General features: G+C 41.9%; 1 protein-coding gene across 1 annotated transcript in view; it reads right to left on the bottom strand.

Annotated features, from left to right (window-relative positions):
• Positions 1-709: 709 nt before the first annotated feature.
• The window catches only part of grid2ipb (glutamate receptor, ionotropic, delta 2 (Grid2) interacting protein, b), a 97,131-nt gene continuing 73,082 nt past the window's right edge, over positions 710-24,758 (bottom strand). The window contains exons 17-23 of the mRNA XM_055651398.1: positions 23,148-23,344; positions 21,556-21,711; positions 16,869-16,955; positions 16,313-16,442; positions 13,103-13,221; positions 11,944-12,108; positions 710-4,956 (exon numbers count right to left, since the gene is read on the bottom strand). Coding sequence (XP_055507373.1) covers positions 4,885-4,956; positions 11,944-12,108; positions 13,103-13,221; positions 16,313-16,442; positions 16,869-16,955; positions 21,556-21,711; positions 23,148-23,344 — 926 coding nt within the window. The 3' untranslated portion in view covers positions 710-4,884. The remainder of the gene's footprint in view (positions 4,957-11,943; positions 12,109-13,102; positions 13,222-16,312; positions 16,443-16,868; positions 16,956-21,555; positions 21,712-23,147; positions 23,345-24,758) is intronic.

Here is a 24,758-nt window from a genome sequence, read left to right as displayed (position 1 = left end):
AATGCTGTGATTCTTAACTTGCCAAAACTCTGTCACAGGTAAAGTGAAACAGCAAATGGTGCTCAGAGTTAGTGCCTTCAGAAGTTAAACAATGTAGGGTTTGAATCCTCATATACACCTTGCTTATGCTTTGTGGATCTGCTTATTATGGTTCATCAATTTGTTGGCAGCACAATGCACTGCATAGGTAACAGATTCAAGCTCAGACCTGTACCGACATAGGTGAGAGCGTTAAGTCGCTATACTGCCTTATCATTGTCCAGTTGCACATGATCATGAATAAAACCATGTGGGCATCAGGCCTCCACAGATGAATTACGTGTGCACATCCACTTTAGAGGCCCATAAAGCATAGAACATAAAACAGTACAACACAGGGGCAGGTCCTTCAGCTCATAACGTTTGTGCTGAACATTATGCCAATTTAAACTGATGTCATTAGGCTGCACATGAACCATACCCTTGCACTTTCACCATTTTTTTTGCACTTACATGTGCCTATCTAAAAGCCTCTTAAACATCACTATCATAACTGCCACCACCCCTGGCAATGTGTTCCAGTCCCCCGCCACTCTTTCTTTAAAAATCCTGCCCTGCACATCTCAAGTAAACCTACTCCCTCTCACTTTATACCTATGCCCTCTAATGATGGACATATCCACCCTGAGATAACGGTTCTGACTGTCTACCCTATCTATGCCTCTCTTAGAAACATAGAAACATAGAAATTAGGTGCAGGAGTAGGCCATTCGGCCCTTCGAGCCTGCACCGCCATTCAATATGATCATGGCTGATCATCCAACTCAGTATCACGTACCTGCCTTCTCTCCATACCCTCTGATCCCCTTGGCCACAAGGGCCACATCTAACTCCCTCTTAAATATAGCCAATGAACTAGCCTCAACTACCCTCTGTGGCAGAGAGTTCCAGAGATTCACCACTCTCTGTGTGAAAAAAGTTCTCCTCATCTCGGTTTTAAAGGATTTCCCCCTTATCCTTAAGCTGTGACCCCTTGTCCTGGACTTCCCCAACATCGGGAACAATCTTCCTGCATCTAGCCTGTCCAACCTAATTTTATATATTTCTATCAAATCTACCCTTAACCTCTGACATTCGAGAGAAAATAATCCATTTATCCAACCTTGTAGCTGAAACTCTCTAATCCTGACAGCATTCTGGTAAACCTCCTCTGGGACGTATTTTAAACAGAGAATGACAGTGCCTGGAATGCGCTGCCAGAGAAGGAGTCAGGAAGGCTGTCTCCTTCCTGGGGGCAGAGTTGGAGGGATGGGAGGTGGTCTTGGAGGGGAGCATGATCTTCAAACTGCAGAGCATCTTGGATAATACAGCTCACCCCATCCATGACACACTAGTCAACCTGAGGAGTACCTTCAGCAACAGACTGGTCCCACCAAGATGCAGTACAGAAAGCCACAGGAGACCCTTCATCCCTATGGATATCAAACTGTACAACTTATTCCCCTTCTGTCGTGGGGTGGACAGACTCTCCACCCTCCCCAAATCTTTGCACATCCCCAATCCTTTCCACTAGTCACTTTAATTTCATGTTTCATGCGTCTTGTGTTTTATGACTGTTGGCAGATCAATTTCCCTCCTGGGATAAATAATGTTCTATCATATCGTAGAGGTGATGGTGGAGGCAGATATGCTGTTTAATAAGGTTTTAGATAGGCACAGATTTGCAGAGAAGCAAGGGATTTGGAACTTGTGCTGACAGGAGATTAGTTTAATTTGGCATCATGTTTTTCTGTGTTGTTTTTCTATGTTGACGCTGTTGGGTTCAGTGTTAGGCAGAGATCATCCTCAGTACAATTCAGATGAGGGATCTCGATGCCTGTTTCACAACAGATCTGGATAAAGAATCACTCATGAATAGACAAGATGAAGTGTATGGAATAGTGGGTTGAGTTGAAATAAGATGTTGGTTCAATGAAAGGTTGTGTGCCATAATCTGAGGGACCATATCCAAAGAGCTGAATATGTGCTGAGATGTTTGGTCTCCTCCAGATCCACAGCCATTTAGCACATTGATCCAATCAGTAAGGCACCATGTGCTGGACAAACAAGGGAGCTCCAGTATATTAAGAGAAGTAAATAAATAAGATTGGTACTTTTCCATTTTATAAATGTTACATTATTTAAATAAATAATATTTTCAGCCACAAAGCTAACAGGGGACAATTCAACCTTTCAAATAAAGTTTTATCTTTCTACTTCTACTTTCTATTTCTTCTGGAATCTTTGCAGATACTTATTAAATCCTAAACAGAGCACCTTGAGAGAGTTCTGTATTACCGAGTAACAAATACAACAGGGCTAAACACTTGCATAAGAGCTAATTTTCAGTACCCTCTTTCCACTTCATTCATTCTTGTTCCTGCTCCAAGGTTATATGTGGATGTTCATCATGTTCAAATATGAGAAAGGAATAGAATGGGAGGGAGTTGAATTCATTGTGACTCAACTTTAATGAACCGAATTACTAGAGATTCTACAAGTAATAATAAAAATGTTTAGTCGTAACATTAATACAGACAGTGTTGATAATAGTACTGCAGTAGATATATGTAGGTTGGGTTTGAAAAGTCCTTCATGGCAGTACCTCCGAACAGATTAATGAATAAGGTCAGAGAATGCAGTCAGGGAACAAGCATTGCTTGAGAATGCAGTCAGGGGACAAGCATTGCAAGTCAGAAAGCAGAGAGTGGTGTAAAGGTAGCCATCTGGCATGGAAGAAGGCCATGGAAGTGGGACCTCAACTATTCACAACTTATATTAACACTTTATACCCTGGGATCAGCAACACAATTTCTCTATTTACAAGCAATGCAAACTAGAGGGGTAGTTAACACCCTGAGGACAGGTCTGAATTACAGGAGGACATTAATAGACTCGCAGAAGGAGCAAGTAATTGGCAAATGAAGTATGACACGGGTAAATGTAAGGTAATGCATTTTGGTTGAATGAAATGTCCCTTATAACTTGAAAGATAATAGTTTCGCTTCAGTCATAGAACAAAGTGATATGCTGTCACTTGAGGTCAGATCACAGGCTAGCTAAGCCTTAAATAAATAAAACCATGATATACCACATATAGTTCAATTTACCATATGATGATGCAGAGAGACTAGAGTGTGCAGAAGGATTTACAAGCATTATACATTTGGGGTACGGATGAACAGATTGGATTTCATTTTACTTGAAACATTAAGCTGGTGATAACCTAATAGGTGTCTTGAAAATGATGAAAGCATTGATAAAGAGAATGTTTGCGAGGAAGAGAAGATTTAGAGGCCAATATATTGGTTGTCCAAGAACTTCAGAAAATCGTTTATCCAAAGCAAAGAAGTGAAACACTCCCATATAGATTGTTAAAGCAAACTGTGTAGATACATTGAAGAAGTGGCTGGGAAAGCTGTGTTGGAGAAAGGAATGGAGGGGTAAAGTGATGGAGGTGGAAGAGGTAAGGCAGGAGGCACGAGCAGATCTTAAATGTTTGGCTGAATGACCTATTTCTATGCTGTATGTCCTAATTCCTCACTCAGCAAAGATGTAGTAATAAGGATAATTTTCTCTTTTTAAAATACGAATATGTGGGAATAAATTCTAGGAGTGCTTGGTGCCATACTGCCTCATGTGTGTCAGGAAATGCAAGCCCAGTGATCACAGCTCTGGCTGTCAGTAACTGAGGGGCTCCCCAATCACCCAGGGTGTCCAGTTTTAGTTCCTTTAAGTATAGTTCCAGGTTCACTCCCCAGTTTCCCTTCATTCCATTGTGGAAGCATTATGGTGACAGGCTGTTTGATCAGAGGGAACATGAGCTTCTCACACAAAATCTGGACTTTCTTACAGATGATGTTACTGACTGACAGCAGGACCTATAACTGAATATTTCCATCCCCTGCCCAGGGGCTGCAAACATATCCTTCAGCTCTGTGAACATCTGACCAACTAATCCAATATAGGGCGGAGGGTAGGTCAAAACAGGCACCTGGGCACATGCCCAGAATAAAAGCACAAGTACTTCAGAGTTAAAAGCAGAATTCAATCGTCAACCATACAGCTATTAGCATGGTGGCATGCAGCTGTAACATGACATCTCATCTCTTATACTCAAAGGCTCAGGCCGATGGAGGTAAGCAATGGCTCGGTTCCTGTCTGCACACACCTTATCCTTAACTACTTTCCTTATCCACTGGTCAAGTGAACTTATTGACTTTTGCCTACCTGCCCCAGGTTCAACTACGCCATTATTATAACCTGGACTAGCTTGTCCTGAACTTCACTGAGATTCTGATGCTCTGGTGTTGATTCTGTAGTTTCTGTTCCATTAGTTGTTTAAGATGTGGGAATGTAAGAGTTACTAACAACGAAAGCAGTGAACAATGTGAGGCACTGGATAAAGTTTTCAGTTTTAGGACATTTGAAGAGTGAAGGGAGCACAAAGTAGGAGAGCAGGGAAGGAAAAGACAGCACTTGCACTGCTCCTCAGCAGCGGAATCAGGTTCATCAAAGGAAGGGGAACTGATAATTAACATTCTACTGAGGAAACAGTGTTAGCTACAAGTTCAGCAGTTGATTTTAGTTTCTGCTTTTACTTAAGTGCCAAACATATTTGCACTATGCGAGTTGGGGACAGCCATGTGACAGGCAGCCATCATGTGTTGATTTCATCAAGCTCTGATGGTATGCTGTTATCTGGTTGATGTTGGTGATGCTGCTTCCAATTGGACATTCCTTAAACAAGCACTGTCATTACACAGGGAGATTCCATTGCTGGGATTGTCCATCATATTACTCTATCAAGTAACATTGCACTTTTTGGAACAAAACTGTGCTGGAAATGGAGAAGCATCATTCAGGTCACCAGGCAAGTGGGGAAACCACCTTCATGTTCTGCAGGTTCACAGAGGCCCGAGTCTCATTATATGCCCTCTGTAACAGACAAAACATCGGAAGATCATGAAAACATCATGATTATATCAACATCACATAAACCTTTTAATTGTATTTGGCTTACAACAGAAATAACTGTTCAACATGTTGCCTGAGTTAGCTGGTGTCATATTTGGGCTGTTTGTTCTATGTCACCCAGCTGTCTGAAATAGTGGATTGTGATTGATGGAATTAAGTTTTGCTGTAAAAAAGTGAGGTGCAATGTTTAACACCAGCAAGGTAAACTGTACTGGGTGTTATCTTCAGATACTCAGACCTTTGGATATGCTCAATCTACAGGGCCAAAGCCCCACAATGGGACTCAAGACAATCCTTCATTTTATTAACCAAAAACTAACTAAGATAGAGGCCCGATGTGCGTCTCTACAGGACAAGCAGAGGAGCGCTAGTGTGAACAAATCCCTCTATCAGTAGAGTATACGCACCCATCGGAAATTGAAATTTGAGGAAGCATTCATTCTCATGAAATAACCTCTATGTCCATCCTCCTTTCCAATTGTCCGTGGGGATCTCATTGCATTCATTTCATGCTTTCTGACCCAGTATCTAATCTATTTACCTTATAACCATATAACATATAACAATCACAACACCGAAACAGGCCACCTCGGCCCTACAAGTCCGTGCCGAACAATTATTTTCCCTTAGTCCCACCTGCCTGCACTCATACCATAACCCTCCATTCCCTTCTCATCCATATGCCTATCCAATTTATTTTTAAATGATACCAATGAACCTGCCTCCACCACTTCCACTGGAAGCTCATTCCACACCGCTACCACTCTCTGAGTAAAGATGTTCCCCCTCATGTTACCCCTAAACTTCTGTCCCTTAATTCTGAAGTCATGTCCTCTTGTTTGAATCTTCCCTATTCTCAAAGGGAAAAGCTTATCCACATCAACTCTGTCTATCCCTCTCATCATTTTAAAGACTATCAAGTCCCCCCTTAACCTTCTGCGCTCCAGAGAATAAAGACCTAACTTATTCAACCTTTCGCTGTAACTTAGTTGTTGAAACCCAGGCAACATTCTAGTAAATCTCCTCTGTACTCTCTCTATTTTGTTGACATCCTTCCTATAATTGGGCGACCAAAATTGTACACCATACTCCAGATTTGGTCTCAACAATGCCTTGTACAATTTTAACATTACATCCCAGCTTCTATACACAATGCTCTGATTTATAAAGGCTAGCATACCAAAAGCTTTCTTTACCACCCTATCTATATGAGATTCCACCTTCAAGGAACTATGCACGGTTATTCCCAGATCCCTCTGTTCAACTGCATTCTTCAATTCCCTACCATTTACCATGTACATCCTATTTTGATTTGTCCTGCCAAGGTGTAGCACCTCCCATTTATCAGCATTAAACTCCATCTGCCATCTTTCAGCCCATTCTTCCAAATGGCCTAAATCACTCTGTAGACTTTGGAAATCCTCTTCATTATCCACAACACCCCCTATCTTGGTATCATCTGCATACTTACTAACCCAATTTACCACACCTTCATCCAGATCATTGATGTACATGACATACAACAAAGGACCCAACACAGATCCCTGAGGCACCCCACTAGTCACCTGCCTCCACCCGACAAACAGCCATCCACCATTACCCTCTGGCGTCTCCCATTCAGCCACTTGAATCCATCTTGCTACTCCTGCATTTATACCCAACAGTTGAACCTTCTTAACCAACCTTCCATGAGGAACCTTGTCAAAGGCCTTACTAAAGTCCGTATATACAACGTCCACTGCTTTACCCTCGTCAATTTCCCTAGTAACCTCTTCAAAAAATTCAAGAAGATTAGTCAAACATGACCTTCCAGGCACAAATCCATGTTGACTGTTCCTAATCAGACCCTGTTTATCCAGATGCTTAAATATATATATTATCTCTAAGTATCTTTTCCATTAATTGCCCACCACTGAAGTCAAACTAACAGGTCTATAATTGCTAGGTTTACTCTTAGAGCCCTTTTTAAACAATGGAACAACATGCGCAGTACATCAATCCTCGGGGACTATTCCCGTTTCTAATGACATTTGAAATATTTCTGTCATAGCCCCAGCTATTTCTACACTAACTTCCCTCAATGTCCTAGGGAATATCCTGTCAGGACCTGGAGACTTATCCACTTTTATATTTTTCAAAAGTGTCAGTACGTCTTTTACTTTGAAACTCATAGTATCCATAGCTACTCCACTAGTTTCCTTACCTCACATAATTTAATATCCTTCTCCTTGGTGAATACCGAAGAAAAGAAATTGTTCAATATCTCCCCCATCTCTTTTGGCTCTGCAGATAGCTGTCCACTCTGTATCTCTAATGGACCAATTTTATCCCTCGTTATCTTTTTGCTATTAATATAGCTGTAGAAACCCTTTGGATTTACTTTCACCTTACTTGCCAAAGCAACCTCATGTCTTCTTTTAGCTTCTATAATTTCTTTCTTAAGATTCTTTTTACATTCCTTACACTCCTCAAGCACCTCATTTACTTCATGCTGCCTATAATTATTGTAGATCTCCCTCTTTTTCCGAACAAGATGTCCAATTTCCCTTGAAAACCAGGGCTCTTTCCAATTTTTACTGTTTCCTTTCAACCGAACAGGAACATAAAGATTCTGTACTCTTAAAATTTCCCCTTTGAATGTCCTCCATTTCTCTTCTACATCCTTCCCATAAAAAAAAATGTCCCACCCAGTTCACTCCTTTTAAACCATTTCGCATCTCATCAAAGTTAGCCTTTCTCCAATCAAAAATCTCAACCCTAGGTCCAGTTCTGACCCTCTCCATAATTATATTGAAACTAATGGTATTGTGATCACTGGACCCGAAGTGCTCCCCAACGCATACCTCCGCCACCTGTCCAGTCTCATTTCGTAACAGGAGGTCCAGCACTGCCCCTCCTCTAGTAGGTACCTCTATGTTTGCTGCAAAAAACTATCCTGCACACATTTTCCAAACTCCAAACCATCCAGCCCATTTACAGAATGTGTTTCCCAGTCTATGTGTGGAAAATTGAAATCTCCCAAAATCTCTACCTTGTGCTTACTACTAATATCTGCTATCTCCTTACATATTTGCTCGTCCAATTCTCGATCCCCATTTGGCGGTCTATAATACACCCCTATAAGTGTTGCTACACCTTTCCCACTTCTCAGTTCCACCCAAATAGCCTCACTAGATGAGCCCTCCAATCTATCCTGCCAAAGCACTGCTGTAATATCTTCCCTGACTAGCAATGCAACACCTCCACCTCTTGCCCCTCCAATTCTATCACACCTGAAGCTACGAAATCCTGGAATATTTAGTTTCCAATCACAGCCCTCCTGCAACCATGTTTCACTGATCGCCACAACATCATACTTCCAGGTGTCTATCCAGACTCTAAGCTCATCTTACAATGCTCCTAGCAATAAAATATGCACATTTAAGAAACCCCCCGCGTCTTATTCTCTGTTTATTTCCTTTTCCTTCTTTCTCCTCTTGTGTCCAAGTGCTTCCCTTTTCTGCTTCTGGCCTCCCATTCTGTCTACTAGCTTATTCTATTTGAGTCCCTCGCCCCAACCATTCTAGTTTAAAGTCTCCCCAGTAACCTTTGCAAATTTCCCCGCCAGGATATTGGTCCCCCTCGGGTTCAAGTGCAACCCATCCTTTCTGTACAGGTCCCACCTTCCCCAAAAGAGGTCCCAATGATCCAGAAACTTTAATCCCTGCCCTCTGCACCAGTCTTTCAGCCACGCATTTATCCTCCACCTCGCTCCATTCCTACTCTCACTGTCACGTGGCACAGGCAGTAATCCTGAGATTATTACCTTTTTGGTCCTTTTCCTTAACTCTCCTCCCAACTCCCTAAATCCTCCCTTCAGGACCTCTTCGCTTTTTTTACCTATGTCATTGGTGCCTATATGTACCACGACCTCGGGCTCCTCTCCCTCTGATTTCACGTCCGAGACCTTGGCACCAGGGAGGCAGACCACCATCCTGGTCTCCCGACTGCGTCCACAGAATCGCCTATCCGACCCCCTAACAATAGAGTCCCCAATTACTATTGCCCTCTTCTTTTTGTCCCTACCTTTCGGAGCAACAGGACCGGTCTCTGTGCTGGAGGCCCGTCCGCTGTCGCTATCCCCGGGCAGGCTGTCACCCCCATCCGTACTCAAACAGGAGTACTTATTTGCAAGGTGTACCGACATTGGAGTACTCACTCGTCCCTGCCTCTGCCCCTTGCCCTTCCTTAGCGTGACCCACATGTCTCTCTCCCTTGAACAGAAGATCATCTGTATTGCTTTTTCTATTGCTAAATACCAAGATTTTAATGCTGTTATCTTATTATGAATCTCAACTCTCCTTTAAAACTAACAGAAAACTTTGAGAAATAATTCCCACATTCCCACAACTATCCCATCTCCATCATCATTATCATTATACAAGAACTTGCACATGTAGCTCTCCACCACATTTCTTGAGTCCTCATGGCCTTCACATTGTTGGTCGACGATAGAAAAATAGAAGCACCAGTACAATTTGGCCATTCAAGCCTTCTCTGTCATTCAATATATCATGGCTAATCATCCAAATTTCGTACCCCGTTCCAGATTTCTTCACATATCAGCCCTGGGAAAATTCATGTTTGAATATATTTAATGATTTGGCTTCAACTATTTTCAGTGGTAGCGAATTCCACAGGTACACCATTCTTTGGGAGAAAGAATTTCTCTTTCTTTCAATCTTAAATGGCCTACTTCATATACTTAGAATTTGACCCTTGGTCCTTCATTCCCTTATCATCAGGAACATCCTTCCTGCATTGAATCTCCCAGATCCTGTTAGAGTTTTGCAGATGTGATTGAGCTTTCCTCTCATTCTTCTAAACTCTTGTAAATACGGGCCTAATTTTCCCAAATTATCTTCAAATATCAGTCCTGCTGCCGCAGGGTACAAATCTGCTGAACCTTCAATTAAATTTCTGTGCAGAAAAAACATATTTCCTCAGATAAGGAGAACAAAACTGCACATTATGCTCAAGGTCACCAAGGCCCTGTACAATTGCAGCATGACAAAATCTGCTCCTGTACTCCAATCCTCTGATTGTGAGGGCCAACATGCCATTTTTCTTCTTAATCATTTGTTACACCTGAATCTTCAGTTCATTGAATTGGTGACCAAGAATACCAAAGTCTGGCTGCACCTCTACCTCTCCCAATCTATCACCATTCAGATGAGAATCTGCCATCCTGTGATTACCAAGGCGGATAACTTCATATTTATCCACATTACACTGTAACTATGATGTATCTACCCACTCCCACAACCTGCAGCTTCTCTGCATTCTTCTCAAGGCACACCCTCCCATGCAGATTGGTATCAACTGCAAGCTTGGAGATGCTACATTTAATTCTCTTGTCCAAAACATATCCCAGTTGTACTCATTAGTCACTGCCAGCCACTTCGAAAAAGATGAATTAATTCCTACTCTTTGCTTCCTCTCAACCAACACAAACTCTGTTCGTGTCAGCACTTTACCCCAATCTAAAGTAGTTTAATTCTGCACATGAATCATTTATGTTGGAAATTGTCAAAAGCTTTCTTGAAGTCCAATGGGTTCTGTTTCATCTTTTCCTCTCGTTACATTCTTTGGCGATTTCCAGTAGTGGGATCAGGTTTACAGAGTTGGAAAGTTATGTTTGTCAAACATATTTTCCCTTTCACAATCCACTTGACTTTGTCTGATCCTGGCCCTAGCCATGCTCTCGTTTTGCAAGTACCATCGGGATTACCAGGAGCCTAAAAACAGATTCAAGAACTAGCTTCTTCCCAACAACCAGCAGGCTCTTGAGCACTGCACAACTGTATGCACAACAATAACCACTACCTCAGCAACTGTGATCTTCTATGGGCTGTGTCTTTGGTTGCACTATGGATTTCAGTTTTGCATTATTATATTATTCATTTATTGTATTATCGATTATTATACTGACAGGTTGAAAGATACAACATGGAAATAGGTCCTTCAGTAGCCCGAGTCCATGCCAACCATCGATCACCCATTCACACTGGTTGTTAGCCCAGTTTTGCATTGACTCCCTACATACTTGGGGCAATTTATAGAGGCCAATTAACATACAAATTCACAGGTCTTTGTGGTGTGACAGGAAACCGGAGCACCTGGAAGAAACCCACGTTGCCACAGGGAGAACATGCAAACTCCACGCAGCACCAGATGCCAGGATCAAACCCAGGTCTCTGGTGCTGTGAGGCATCTGTACCAGCTGTGCCAACTTGTTTTTTTGTGCGCTATTGTGTAAATGTACCTGTTAAGTGGCAACAAGTAAGAATTTCTTGCTCTTTTCCGTTACATATGACAATTAAACACTCTTGTCTCCTGTCTCACTTCTCCAAGTGCTCAGCTTTTCCATCTTTTATCATGGACTCCAGCATATTCACCACCACTGATGATTACAATTCCAAATTCTCTCTCGACATACTTCTTTTTTAATGCCTCTGCCAGCCATAGCTTTTTGAATCTTATTGCCACCATATGTTTTACACATCCTCTTCGCCAGCCAGGCACCTTTTCTGTGACTGAACCAGACAGTTGGATGTGGGGTGGACTGGGTCAATTAGTCTGAAGAAGGGTGCCAACCTGAAATGTTACCTATCCACTTTCTCCAGAGATGGTGCCTGATCCACTGAGTTACTCCAGCATTTTGTGTCTATCCTTGGTATAAACCAGCATCTGCAGTTCTTTTTTTGTTACATTAGGTTCAGAAAGAGTATCTTATTTGACGCTGACCTGAGCTTCGAACCCCACATCCTGTTCAAAACAAGCACCACCTACTGCCATGTTCATAAAATTGTAAAGGATGAGAATTGTTGCCATTTTATAGGGATATAAACGTACGATTATATTTGGTCAAGACATTTTGGAAATATTTGATGTAATGCCAAACCTCACCTCAAACTTTGTGATAAATTCTGCAAATATACCAAAGAAAGCTTCTGTTGTGGTCGCCTTTGAATCTTCCCCAAAGAATGTTGAGACATTATTGAACTCCTCGATGGCTCGATTCTGCAAGGAGTCGAGGGAGGCAATGAGGGGTTGGGCATCACCCAGGAATGACTGACATTCTGGTTAAGAAGGTAACAATGCGATAAAATTGACCCAGTCCATCCCACAGCCAACTGCAAGGCAGCACATTCTTTAATGATTAGTAATAATAACCAAACAACTACCTGACTGTGGTAAAAACCCATCTGATTCACTAGTATCCTTCAGGATGAAGTCTGCTGTCCTTACTCAGTCTGGACTAAATATAAATATTTCAACCACTGGAATATTATTGCCACCATATTCCAGCAACCATCAATTCAAGTGCGATTAGAAATAACTGGCAGTGAGATGGGCCCTCCCAGTCAGATCGCTTCTGCACTGTGGGAGTCTTACTCCCAATGAACACTGCCCTTTGCAAGGCTGCCCTGTTCTTCACAGAGTGTGGATTTGTGAAGTGGGTCTGGAGAAGGATGCAAAGGTTCTGGTCATGGTTCATTCTGACCAACTGCATAACAGAGTACTGTTTGAATTATGGGCTGTTCCCCGAGACAGACTCGGTGACGGACATCAGCAGCTGCTGGTAAACCATCAATTCATGAAAGATGCTCTTTGGTCTGCCAGAAATCTGTTGGTCTCTGAGCAGAGTGAGATGTCCATAATGGAATGTTATCAGCTGGCCCATTCCAGACTACATGGGTATGTGCTGAGGTTTGGCTTAAAGTAAGTTTAGTATAGCCAATACAAAAGCTCTGCGGTGGAGGACCACACTCCAGGGACTTTCCGCTGCCACTTGATTATGGATTAGTTATCAAGGGTAACCAAAGTTTGTATGGTGATGCTCATGAGCAAGAAATTGCACACCATCAATGCCCATCTAGTGCATCCTTTGTATTGTCTTAGAATTTCAATGCCACCATCTTCTAGAAGAGGCATAAAAAGACAATATTCCAGCAACAAATGAGAAAATATTTTAGCAAATTCTCCTCCTATCCCCTACAGGCAAAAGGATCAATAAGAAGAGTACAGAGATATTGGACAGTAGAGTCCCTGTCTGGAAGGATACGGTCATGACTGCAGCAAATCTGTCTTCATCAGTCACAGTTATGTTCTCACAGGCTGTCTGTATTTCCTTCCTGGTTGAGTGGATGTCAACAATTTCAGCAGTTATTGTTCTCTGATTAACTAGAAAAAAAGGAAGAGATTTATATTTTTCAGTTCTTTATCCTGTCCAAGACTGAGTCAATTCTCCCCTCTCTGAGAAAGGGCAAGTTGCTTTTTGTCATAACATGAAAAGCGCGACAAGGCTATGAACTGAACAATAAATGTTGTTTAGTAATTGTTTTTAGCTACTAGCTGCTACCGTCACAAAATGTCTGCAAATGGAGAATATCACTTTTTATTATGACTATATTGGAAATTAATTTTATAAATAGAACAAAAGCACAAATATCACATCTTACTCTTCGCATTATACAGGAGGAACCTAGTAAAGCTTCAAAATTCAGGTTAATTGCCAGGCAATTATTATCTCCAATTCAACTTCCCTTAGTATTCAGGAACACCATCACTACTGGCACACAACATACAGGATCTGGGAGGGGCATTATTAACAGGAGAATTCAAGCAGGGTGACCTAGGAGTTCTTTCACCAACTGCATCCTCAAAGCCTTTGGCCATCCACAAAGTTCAAGGCACAGAAATCTGGATGGACTCAGGGCATGGATCGGCACATGGGACTGGAATATTATAGCCATTACAGAAATGTGGTAGAGAGAGCGGCAGAACTGGCCGCTCAATGCTCCAGGGAACAGATACTTCAGGCATGATAGCTGTGAAAGTAAGAGAAGTGGGGGGGATTAGTGAGAACATCATTGCTCTAGTAAGAGGAGATCTTCTTGGGCGTAGTAAATTGAGGTTACATGGGTAAAACCTAGAAATAAAAAGGGGTCATCTCCTTGAAAGAACTGTACTATAAGCCCTGCTGATAGTCAGCAGGAATTACAAGAACAAATATGTAGGGAGAGTGCAGATAGCTGAAGGAATAATAGGATTGCATTAGTAGGTGACTTTAACTTCCCTGATATTAACTTAAACTGTCATGGTGCTAAGAGATTAGATGTGTCAGAATTTGTCAGATGTTAGAGTCACTGATCGTACTTTGGTCCAACTTGCCCACTCCAACTAACATGTCCCATTAACACAAGTCCCACCTGCCTGCATTTGGCCCATAACCCTCCAAACATCGTATCCATGTACCTGTCTAAATATTTCTCAAAATGTGTGATAATACCCGCCTCAACTACAGTAGGTATGTTACAAAACTTACCTTCAGTGGCGCTGCAATTCTGCCACTGGCCGTGTGCGCGATTTTGGCGCGTTTGAGGGGGGGGAGGGCGGGGTTAAAACAGGGATTTTTCCCCCGAACTGGTCCTGAATTATATTTGTTGGAGTGCAAGATGTTGCTAAAGAATCGTTCCTAAGGCTGTTCTGTGTGTTTTTTTAAAAAAATGCACCCGACAAGTTAATCGCTGGAATGATTTTTACATCAGCTTCTGAAGCCGTCAATGCCGACAACTGGGACGGATTTTATGGAGGACCAGGTAAAAGAAAGTAGTTTATTTTTATGTATAAAAGTGTTTCTTAAGATGTATTTAATTCACATTTTAAGTTGCAAAACGGTGATTTGTCCCCCCCGAAGAACCGGCAGTGTATTTGCTGCCGATATGGGGGATTAAATTCACCTCAACCTGAACATTCCAAATGGTTCCGTTCCAGAAAATCCCACTCGCAAGCTGGCCATTAATTTACAGGCATTAAACATTAAATTCCTCCCATAAACCCATGACAATGAGATTTGAAAATTATGTTTTATTCTGAATTCTTGTGTGAATGTTATTTGGACACTTAGGCTATTTAAAAATGCTAATCCATTCTTAAGAAATTGACAGATGTTTAGATCTAGTAATTGAATTTTGTAATTAGCTACAATTAGGTAACTAACTAATTATATGCTTTAATTTCAAGTCATCTAAGTAAGATTGTTTCATATTTGTTTCAGAATGCTTCAATCCATAATAACTGAAATTTTCTTTCAGTTCCCTTAAATTTTAAGAAAGTTATCGGCTTTTAAATGTTCTCGATCACAGCTTTTGTGTTAAGTCAATGAAAAAGCAATAGGGAACAAGATGCCAATTTCCGAGTGTGAAAATGGCCATAACTTTTTTAATACTGAAGATATGAAAGTGAATTAGGTGTTCAATTAAACTTATTTTTATGCTTTATCTGATGGCATAAATTAAAGACATTGATTTTTTAAATCTCAAAATGTTGTAACATTGCTACTACAATTCACATACAGTACTGGAAGGATGCGGGAGTGTCAGATTCCTCTATCATACCTCCTCTTGCTGTGCTTCTTGGAAAGACTTTGCTCTGCCATCTGAGTTGATGATGTCTTAAATCAATGCTTCTCAGCTGTACTTACCATGGAGAAGATTATGAAGCTAGAGAGTTCAGGGAAGAGAACACTATGTCCTGCAACATATGATGAATGAGGCGGTATTGGCAGTTTTGAGGTGTATAAAAGTGGATGTCTTCAGAGACTAACCAAATATATCCAAGGACACTGTAGGAAGCCAGGGCAGAAATTGCTGGTGCCTGGCAGAGATTTTTATATCTACCTCGGCCTGGGTGAGGTACCGGGAGACTGGAGGGTAGCCAATGTTGTGCTTTTATTTAAGTAATTCTACAAGGACCAGCCAGGGAACTACAGGCTGTTGAGCCTAGCATCAGTGTTGGTTAAATTACTAGAAGGGATTCTGAGAGACAGGATCTATCCTCGTTTGGAAAGGCAAAGATCGATAAATGATATCATAGCATTGCCTGTGAGAATCGTGTCTCACAAACTTAATTGATTTTGTTTTGAAGAGGTAATTAAGAGCAGTGTTGAAAGTAGATGAGTAGGCATTGTCTACATGGACTGGGCAGGGTTTTTGACAAGGTCCCGCATGGTAGTTCGGTCCAAAAGATGAAAAATCACATGGGATCCAGAATGTGATTAGGATCCAAAATGAGCATCACAGGTAGACCATTTGGTAGAGGAGGCATGAAAGAGAAGAACCACAACATCATTTTTTAAAATGTGGAGGGCTCAGAAAGTTCCATCAAATAGGTTCTTGCCAAAGTAAACATTTGCATCATTTGGGTTATCATATAATCTGAACACATTCAGTCACTCTCCTCAGGAAGAGTCTAATTAATGATTTTAACTAACCTTTTGCAGCAAATGCCACTGCAGGAATCTCCTTGGCAAAATCCAGCAGCTCAGGAAAGTGCTGGCCTAGTGATTTGGCAAGAATGTGCAAGAACGTAGATTTCCCATCTACAGTTTTCGTTGTGTCGAGCTGGAAGAGAAACATGAAAACAATTCTAACACGTTGCATGTGAGCAAAAATGAAGCAGCCTTCGCCGCTGGCCAAACACAAACAAGCACATTTACACATTACCCTCCTCTCCTGCTGGGACTATTGACATTAACAAGCATTAACTTTTGTTCAAAATAACACCCATTAACTAACAAACCCTCTCTCCCACCTGAATTTCCCCCATCCCCCCCCCCCCGTTTCCAACCCCCCCCCCCCGCAACAGAATTTACAACACAGCCATTAATCGCTCATCTCTCCCTATATTGGCCAGTAACACCAATATAATTTTGTCTTTCCACTCAGCCAATTAGAAATGTACTCCTCTAGGGAACCATGTTTAATACTGACACTGACTCATCATCTAATTACTTTTGTACCCAGCTTCGGCTTAGTCAGGTCACTTACCTCTGTCAGGAAATTAATTTTAAATCCTGTGGTTTTGGGACTCTTAGGCGGTCCATTATTGAGGTAATTTCCCATTGCAAGAACAAACTGTCAAAATACAAGTGAAGATATGATTATTCTTTATATATTTAAAATATAGTTCTTTACGTTCTCTTCTGGATTTGTTAATACTGGCCAAATTAAAGACACCATAAAATGGAAGATCCCTGCACTTGTCAGAATTGCTTAACCCTTGTCAGCTGAAATTTACAGGCTTTGGATGGTGCCAGTCTAGGCTCAGAATGGTATGCAGGATGGTGAGGAATCCAGGTGTTCTCCTTATAACCATATAACAATTACAGCACCAAAACAGGCCATCTCGGCCCTACAGTCCGTGCCAAACACATATTTTCCCCTAGTCCCATCTACCTGCACCCAGACCATAACCCTCCATTCCGTTCCCATCCATATACCTATCCAATTTATTTTTAAATGATAAAATCGAACCTGCCTCCACCACTTCCACTGGAAGCTCATTCCACACAGCTACCACTCTCTGAGTAAAGAAGTTCCCCCTCATGTTACCCCTAAACTTCTGTCCCTTAATTCTGAAGTCATGTCCTCGTTTGAATCTTCCCTACTCTCAATGGGAAAAGCTTATCCACGTCAACTCTGTCTATCCCTCTCATCATTTTAAAGACCTCTATCAAGTCCCCCCTTAACCTTCTGCGCTCCAAAGAATAAAGACCTAACTTATTCAACCTTTCTCTGTAACTTAGTTGCTGAAACCCAGGCAACATTCTAGTAAATCTCCTCTGTACTCTCTCTATTTTGTTGACATCCTTCCTATAATTGGGCAACCAAAATTGTACACCATATTCCAGAATTGGTCTCATGTAATTTTAACATTACATCCCAACTTCTATACTCAATGCTCTGATTTATAAAGACTAGCATACCAAAAGCTTTCTTGACCACCCTATCTACATGAGATGCCACCTTCAGGGAACTATGCACAGTTATTCCTAGATCCCTCTGTTCAACTGTATTCCTAAATTCGCTACCATTTACCATGTACGTCCTATTTTGATTTGTCCTGCCAAGATGTAGCACCTCACACTTATCAGCATTAAACTCCATCTGCCATATTTCAGCCCATTCTTCCAAATGGCCTAAATCTCTCTGTAGACTTTGGAAATCTACTTCATTATCCACAACACCACCTATCTTAGTATCATCTGCATACTTACTAATCTAATTTACCACACCATCATCCAGATCATTGATGTACATGACAAACAACAGTGAACCCAACACAGATCCCTGTGGCACCCCACTAGTCACCTGCCTCCAACCTGACAGCCATCCACCATTACTCTCTGGCATCTCCCATTCAGCCAATGTTGAATCCATCTTGCAACTCCTGCATTAATACCCAACAATTGAACCTTCTTAACCAACCTTCCATGAGGAACCTTGTCAAATATATATTATCTCTAAGTATCTTTTCCATTAATTGCCCACCACTAAAGTCAAACTAACAGGTCTATAATTGCTAGGTTTACTCTTACCCTTTTTAAACAATGGAACAACATGCGCAGTACGCCAATCCTCGGGCACTATTCCAGTTTCTAATGACATTTGAAATATTTCTGTCATAGCCCCCTGCTATTTCTACCACTAACTTCCCTCAATGTCCTAGGGAATATCCTGTCAGGACCTGGAGACTTATCCACTTTTAGATTTTTCAAAAGTGTCAGCACTTCTTTTTCTTTGAATCTCATAGTTTCTATAGCTACTCTACTTGTTTCCCTTACCTCATATAATTCAATATCCTTCTCCTTGGTGAATACCGAAGAAAATAAATTGTTCAATATCTCCCCCATCTCTTTTGGCTCTGCAGATAGCTGTCCACTCTGTCTCTCTAATGGATCAATTGTATCCCTCGTTATCCTTTTGCTATTATTATAGCTGTAGAAACACTTTGGATTTACTTTCACTTTACAAAGCAACCTCATATCTTCTTTTAGCTTTTCTAATTTCTTTCTTAAGATTCTTTTTACATTCTTTATACTCCTCAAGCACCTCATTTACTCCATGCTGCCTATAATTATTGTAGATCTCTCTCTTTTTCCGAACCAAGTGTCCAATTTCCCTTGAAAACCAGGGCTCTTTCCAATTTTTACTATTTCCTTTCAACCGAACAGGGACATAAAGATTCTGTACTCTTAAAATGTCCCCTTTAAATGTCCTCCATTTCTCTTCTACATCCTTCCCATAAAACAAAATGTCCCAATTCACTCCTTTTAAATCCTTCGCATCTCATCAAAGTTAGCCTTTCTCCAATCAAAAATCTCAACCCTAGGTCCAGTTCTGACCCTCTCCATAATTATATTGAAACTAATGGTATTGTCCTTGTTTCTCCTAAATTGATAAAAATGTATAGCAGTTTTGCAAACAAACCTTAAATGCATCATTTCGATTGGATCGCTGCATGGGCATTGTAAATAATATAACTAATGTTGCGAGATGGTCATCCTGTTAATTGATGATTGATTGAACTGTTGAGAAACTGTTTGAATCCCAGGGCACATGTTTCAATGTTTATTCTTGTTTGCTTCCTTCTCAAAGCTTCTTTTGAATACAATGTATTCAAGATTGTATTATTGGGTTAGGGAACAGTCAAGTATATACTGTTATTATTAATATGTTTAATTGGTTTATAAAGAGACCACCCCCATGTGGTTCGGCCCCTCAAGGTTCAGGGACCTATAAAAGGTAGCTCCCTCGAGGTCCGATGTCGATCTTCAGGAAGAACGCTTGCGACTGCATGACCTTATGGAGTGTCTCTGCTTGCACGAGGCTAGAAGAGCTTGGCCAAGCAGATACAAGGATCGAACCCGCAGTGGTTAGGTATAGTAGGAGGGAACTGGTGTTGTGTTATTCAAAATAAAGTTTAGTTGTGCAAGTGCTTGATTCAGTATTTTATTGACTGAAACTAGACTGGGGGGAGCTTAGAAGCTATTTACAGATTCTCTATGCACTCTCCCACCAGATTATGAGCATTCTTGCATTGGAAACATATGGCTCCAACTTCAGGGTCACAACTTTCACAAGTGAACAACACACACACATGCGTAAACATAGACCTGCAAAGACATATACACACACGCAAATTCATACGGGGAACTGCTCGACAAGACAGAAAGATATACACCCATAAAAGCGCTACATTAGCAGAGACACACAAACAAACACAGAGATAAGAACATAATGTGCTGGAGGAACTCAGAGTGTCAAGCAGCATCTGTGGAGGAAATGGCCAGGTTGTGACCCTTATTCAGATTGATGGAGTAGGGAGGAGAAAGAAGGAAATTGGAAATGGAGGAGGGCAAAGCTTGGCAAAGGATAAGTGCACACAGATGAGGGGAGAAGGTTGATTGGCAGATGGAGTATTGACAAAAGGTTAGAGGTGAAAAGGAGACAAAAGGGTGCCAGAAAAGGGAAAAATAGGATGTGATATGTAAAAACGGGAGACATATGTGTAGAAGTGGCCATGGGGGATGGGAAAGTGGCAATAAAAGAGAAATGTGAGACTTGCGGATGAGAGTTGAACATAAGAAGGACAGGAGAGGAGCAGGCTGTTTCGGGTGATAGGAGTTGGAGGGAAACATGCGCACTGGAGTGGGGCAGGGAAAAGAGAGGGTGGTGTCGGGAGATAGTACTGAATTGGAGAATTCAATGTTCATACTGTTGGGTCAGAGTCTACCCAAGAGAAATATGAGGTGCTGTTCTCTAGTCCTTCTCTTTCCTCTGCTCCTCCCTCCCCCCACTCACATTTCACCCATCTGCCAATCACCCATCTGCACCTGTATTCTCCCAACACTACCTCTCTTTTCAAGCTTTCTCCTCCCTACTCCATCAGTCTGAAGAACGGTTCCAGCCCAAAACGTTGCTTGTGAAACAATTGTGAAACATGTAAAACAATTTTACATTTATACCAAGTTAATTAATCTACAAACCAGTACGTCTTTGGAGTGAGAGAGGAAACCAAAGATCTCGGAGGAAACCCACGCAGGACAAGGGGAGAATATGCAAACTCCGTACAGACAAGCACCCGGGTCTCTGGAGCTGTAAGGCAGTAGCTCGACTGCTATGTCACCATGTTGCAAAAGTCTTGCGTTAGTCAATCACACAGACCAGCCACCCCACCATTGACTACATCTGACACTGCCTCAATAAAGCAGCTAACATAGTCAAGGATCTGCAGATGCTAGTGATATTTTTCACCCCAGGCCATTCAGTCTTCTCCCATTGGATGGCACATACAAAAGCTTGAAACCATTTAAAATCAGATTCAGGTTACCTGTCCAAAGTCAGGTAATTGGGACAACTGATTGCCCCGACACAAAGCTGGTATGGATTGGGAGGACAAAATGGGATTCTTCCATTCCCCAATTTTGTGAAGTAACATGTAATTATTTACATCTACTCAAGAGAATACGTAGCATTTTAGCATTTTATCCAATAGACCCCCAATAGTACAGCGGTTTTGTATTGTATGAAACTCTGCCTGAATCATGGGCTCAAATCCTGACCAGCATAACAATCATACCAGGCCAGAGAAGTATGGCACAGCACAGTATTGGAATGCTTTGCATTAGAGGCCGAATTGCAACCAGTTCAAATGCCAGAATTGATTTCTTACCTCCAGAATCTTTGCCAGCTTTTTGCCACTTTTCAATTCAACAGAGGCCTTGTAGATACACTGCAATCCAGCTTTAATCTCCTCAGTCTTCTCTTGCAGTGTGATTTTGAAATGCAAGCTCCTCAACCTGATTTTATACTCTTTCACAGACAGCATCTACATATAAAAGGATACAGAGAGAAAGTTGTTTCATGCATGTCTAAATAAGGTTAGTTCAAGGTCAAAGATATGAAGCAGGGACACACATTTTCCTCTCCTTTCTTGAAGTAGTATACACCTTCTGAGATACTGCAGTGAGCAGTATAAAGCAATATTTTTTACAATATCAGTTTATCCTGCTATTCATCCATCTGCTTTCACTCAATAGGTGGAACAAGTGTGCGGAGGGGGGGGGGGGGGGGGGGGGGGGGGGAGATGCTTGGTTACATAAAATTGGAGAATTCAATGTTCATACCATTGGGAGGTAAGCTAGCCAAGTGGTGTAGTTCCTCCAGTTTGTGTGTGGCATCACTCAGGCAATGAAGGAGGTCCATGACAAAGGTTAGTATGGGAATGAGAAGAAGAGTTAAGATGCTAAGCCACCAGGAGATCCAGAAGGCCTTGGTAGACTGAGGGCAAGTGTTCGGCGAAACAGTTGTGGATTCTACGCTTTGTCTCGCTGATGTAAATGAGGCCACATCGGGAACACTGAATACTGTAGATGAGGTTAGAGGAGGTGAACGTGAACCTCTGTCTTACCTGGAGGGGCTTGTGTGGTCCCCTGGATGAATGTGAGGGAAGCCGTATCGAGGCAAGTGTTTCATCTTCTGAGGTTGCAGGGGGAAGTATCTGGGGAGGGTGCTGGTCTGGTCTGTGTGATAGACTGGGCTACATCTACTGCATTTTCTAGCAGTCTTGGGCAGAGCTGCCCCCAAACCGTGAAGCAACCCAACACTATGCTGTCTATGATGCATCAATAGAAATTTGTAAGAGTCACTGGAGAAATGTTGATTTCCTCAGTCTCCTCAGGAAATAGAGGTGTTGGTGTGCCTTCTTGGCTGTTCTATCCATGTGGTTGGTGCACGACAGACGGTTAGTGATATTAACGCCAATTAACTTGAAGCTCTCAACCATTTCCGCTGAGGCGCCATTGTTGCTGACTGGGGCATGCACTCCATCTTGTCATTGTTCGTGATTTAGCCCACAACAGTGGTGTCATCTGCAAACATGTAGATGAAGTTAGTCGTACAGTTGAAAGACTACAGGGAGTGTAGGAGGGGACTGAGAATGCATCCTCACCACTACCATCTCAAGGGTAATTAAGGATAGACTATAAATGTAGACCTTGCCAGAGGTGACAACATCCAATACGTGAGTAATATAATAAAAAAAGTGCAGATTCAATCATCCCCAAACTCAAAATGTTGCTGAATAAAAGAGTTCCAATTTTTCACCAACCACTACTTCATATTACTCTCGAACTTCCTAGATTGAATTCGTTTTCAGAACATCTTGCACCAGAGGAATTATTTTTTTCTCAATTTGTTCTCTCTAAAATACAGCGCAGACTGTGGAGGGCCGTGGATGTGGAACAAAGTTTCTCTGACACCTACCTGCATGGCAAATTTGTCTGGCTCACTTAGTTTACTAGGATTATCTGAATGTCGCTTGAAGTTCTTCAGTTCTTCCTCATCAGGGGCATAGAGGAGCAACTGTTTAATGTGTGAGGGCTCCAACCGATCATTCTCCGTTGTCATAAGGATCTGGCGGAGCTCCAGTGCTGAGAGTTTCAAGTGGGCGATGAGAATAGCTGTTAGAAATGAAGGCGCAGGAGAATCAGTCAAAACAAGAGAGGCGGAGACAGATTGGATTTTATGAGCCACTGACAACTAAATCTGTAAAATGAATCTGAAGGAAAGCTAATAACTAATATATGATCAGTAGCTGTCCCAACATACTCTCTGTGGCCCATCCTTGTTCCCTCCCTATGCTGTGCCTTTGTTTTTTGCTCTGCTTAAGCCCAGATATTCCTATATATGGAGCTCCCACAACTTTCTTCCATAGAACATAAAACAGTAGAGCACAGGAACCAGCCCTTCAGCCCACAATGTCCATGTGGAACATGATGCCAAGTTAAACTAACCTCCTTTGCCTGCATGTGATCCATATCCCTCCATTCCCTGCATATCCATGTGCCTATCTAAAAGCCTCTTAAATGTCACTATCGTATCTGCCTTCACCACCACTCCTGGCAATGCGTTCCAGCCATCCACTCTCTGTGTAAAGACGTTGTTCCACACATCTCCCTTCAACTTACCAACTCTCATTTTAAACATGCCCTCTAGTCCTTGACATTTCCACCCTGGAAAAAAAGGATTCCGACTATCTATCCCACCTATACCTCTCATAATTTTATATAATTCAATCAGTTCTTCCCTCAACCTCTGACATTTCAGAGAAAACACTTCAATTCTTTCTCTGAACTTCCACTTTTTCTGTTCATTCTCAGCACCTGATTCTGCTTCCTTCTATCAGCAGTTCCCAATGCCCTAGACTGATTCTCAAATATCACAGGCCTGACTCGCTGCTCCTTCCCAGCCATGGTTCAGTGGTGGTCCTGCTTCTAGTTTACAGCATCTATGTTCAAGTAACTTAAAAAATGTCGATTGACGCTTAATTTCGTATTCAGAGGAGGACCCAAATTCCACTGCTGGTGTGGGGGCTTTACTGGCATTTTCTCCTTCATAGAACATAGAAAAGTACAGCTCAGGAACTGATCCTTCAGACCACAATGTCTGTGCCAAACATAATGCCAAGATAAACGAATCTCATCTGCCTGCATATGATCCATATCCCTCCATTCTCTGCATATCCATACCTCTTAAATACCGTTATTAAACCTTGCTCCACCATCACCCATGGCAGCATGCCCCAGGCGCCTAACAGCCTCTGTGACTACATCATAGAAGTATCTTCTCAGATTTCTATTTCCCATATCTCCTTGCGACATAGAAGTCTATTGCCTTCTCACAACAATCCCATAAACCCATTTTCACATTTCTCCAGATTCTCCTATCGCCACTCACATATAGGGGAACATACTGTAGCCAATTAACCTTCCCTGCATAGGTGGCAACCTACCATTTGGGATGTGGATGGAAACCAGAGCATCTGGGGCAAACCCATATGGTGACAGGGGGAATGTGCAAACTCCATACCGAAGG

Source organism: Leucoraja erinacea, chromosome 20 (genome assembly GCF_028641065.1).
Source record: "Leucoraja erinacea ecotype New England chromosome 20, Leri_hhj_1, whole genome shotgun sequence".
Classification (NCBI taxonomy): domain Eukaryota; kingdom Metazoa; phylum Chordata; class Chondrichthyes; order Rajiformes; family Rajidae; genus Leucoraja; species Leucoraja erinaceus.
The sequence above is the reverse complement of the archived record's forward strand: the minus strand, read 5'-3'. Positions and strand labels throughout refer to the sequence as shown.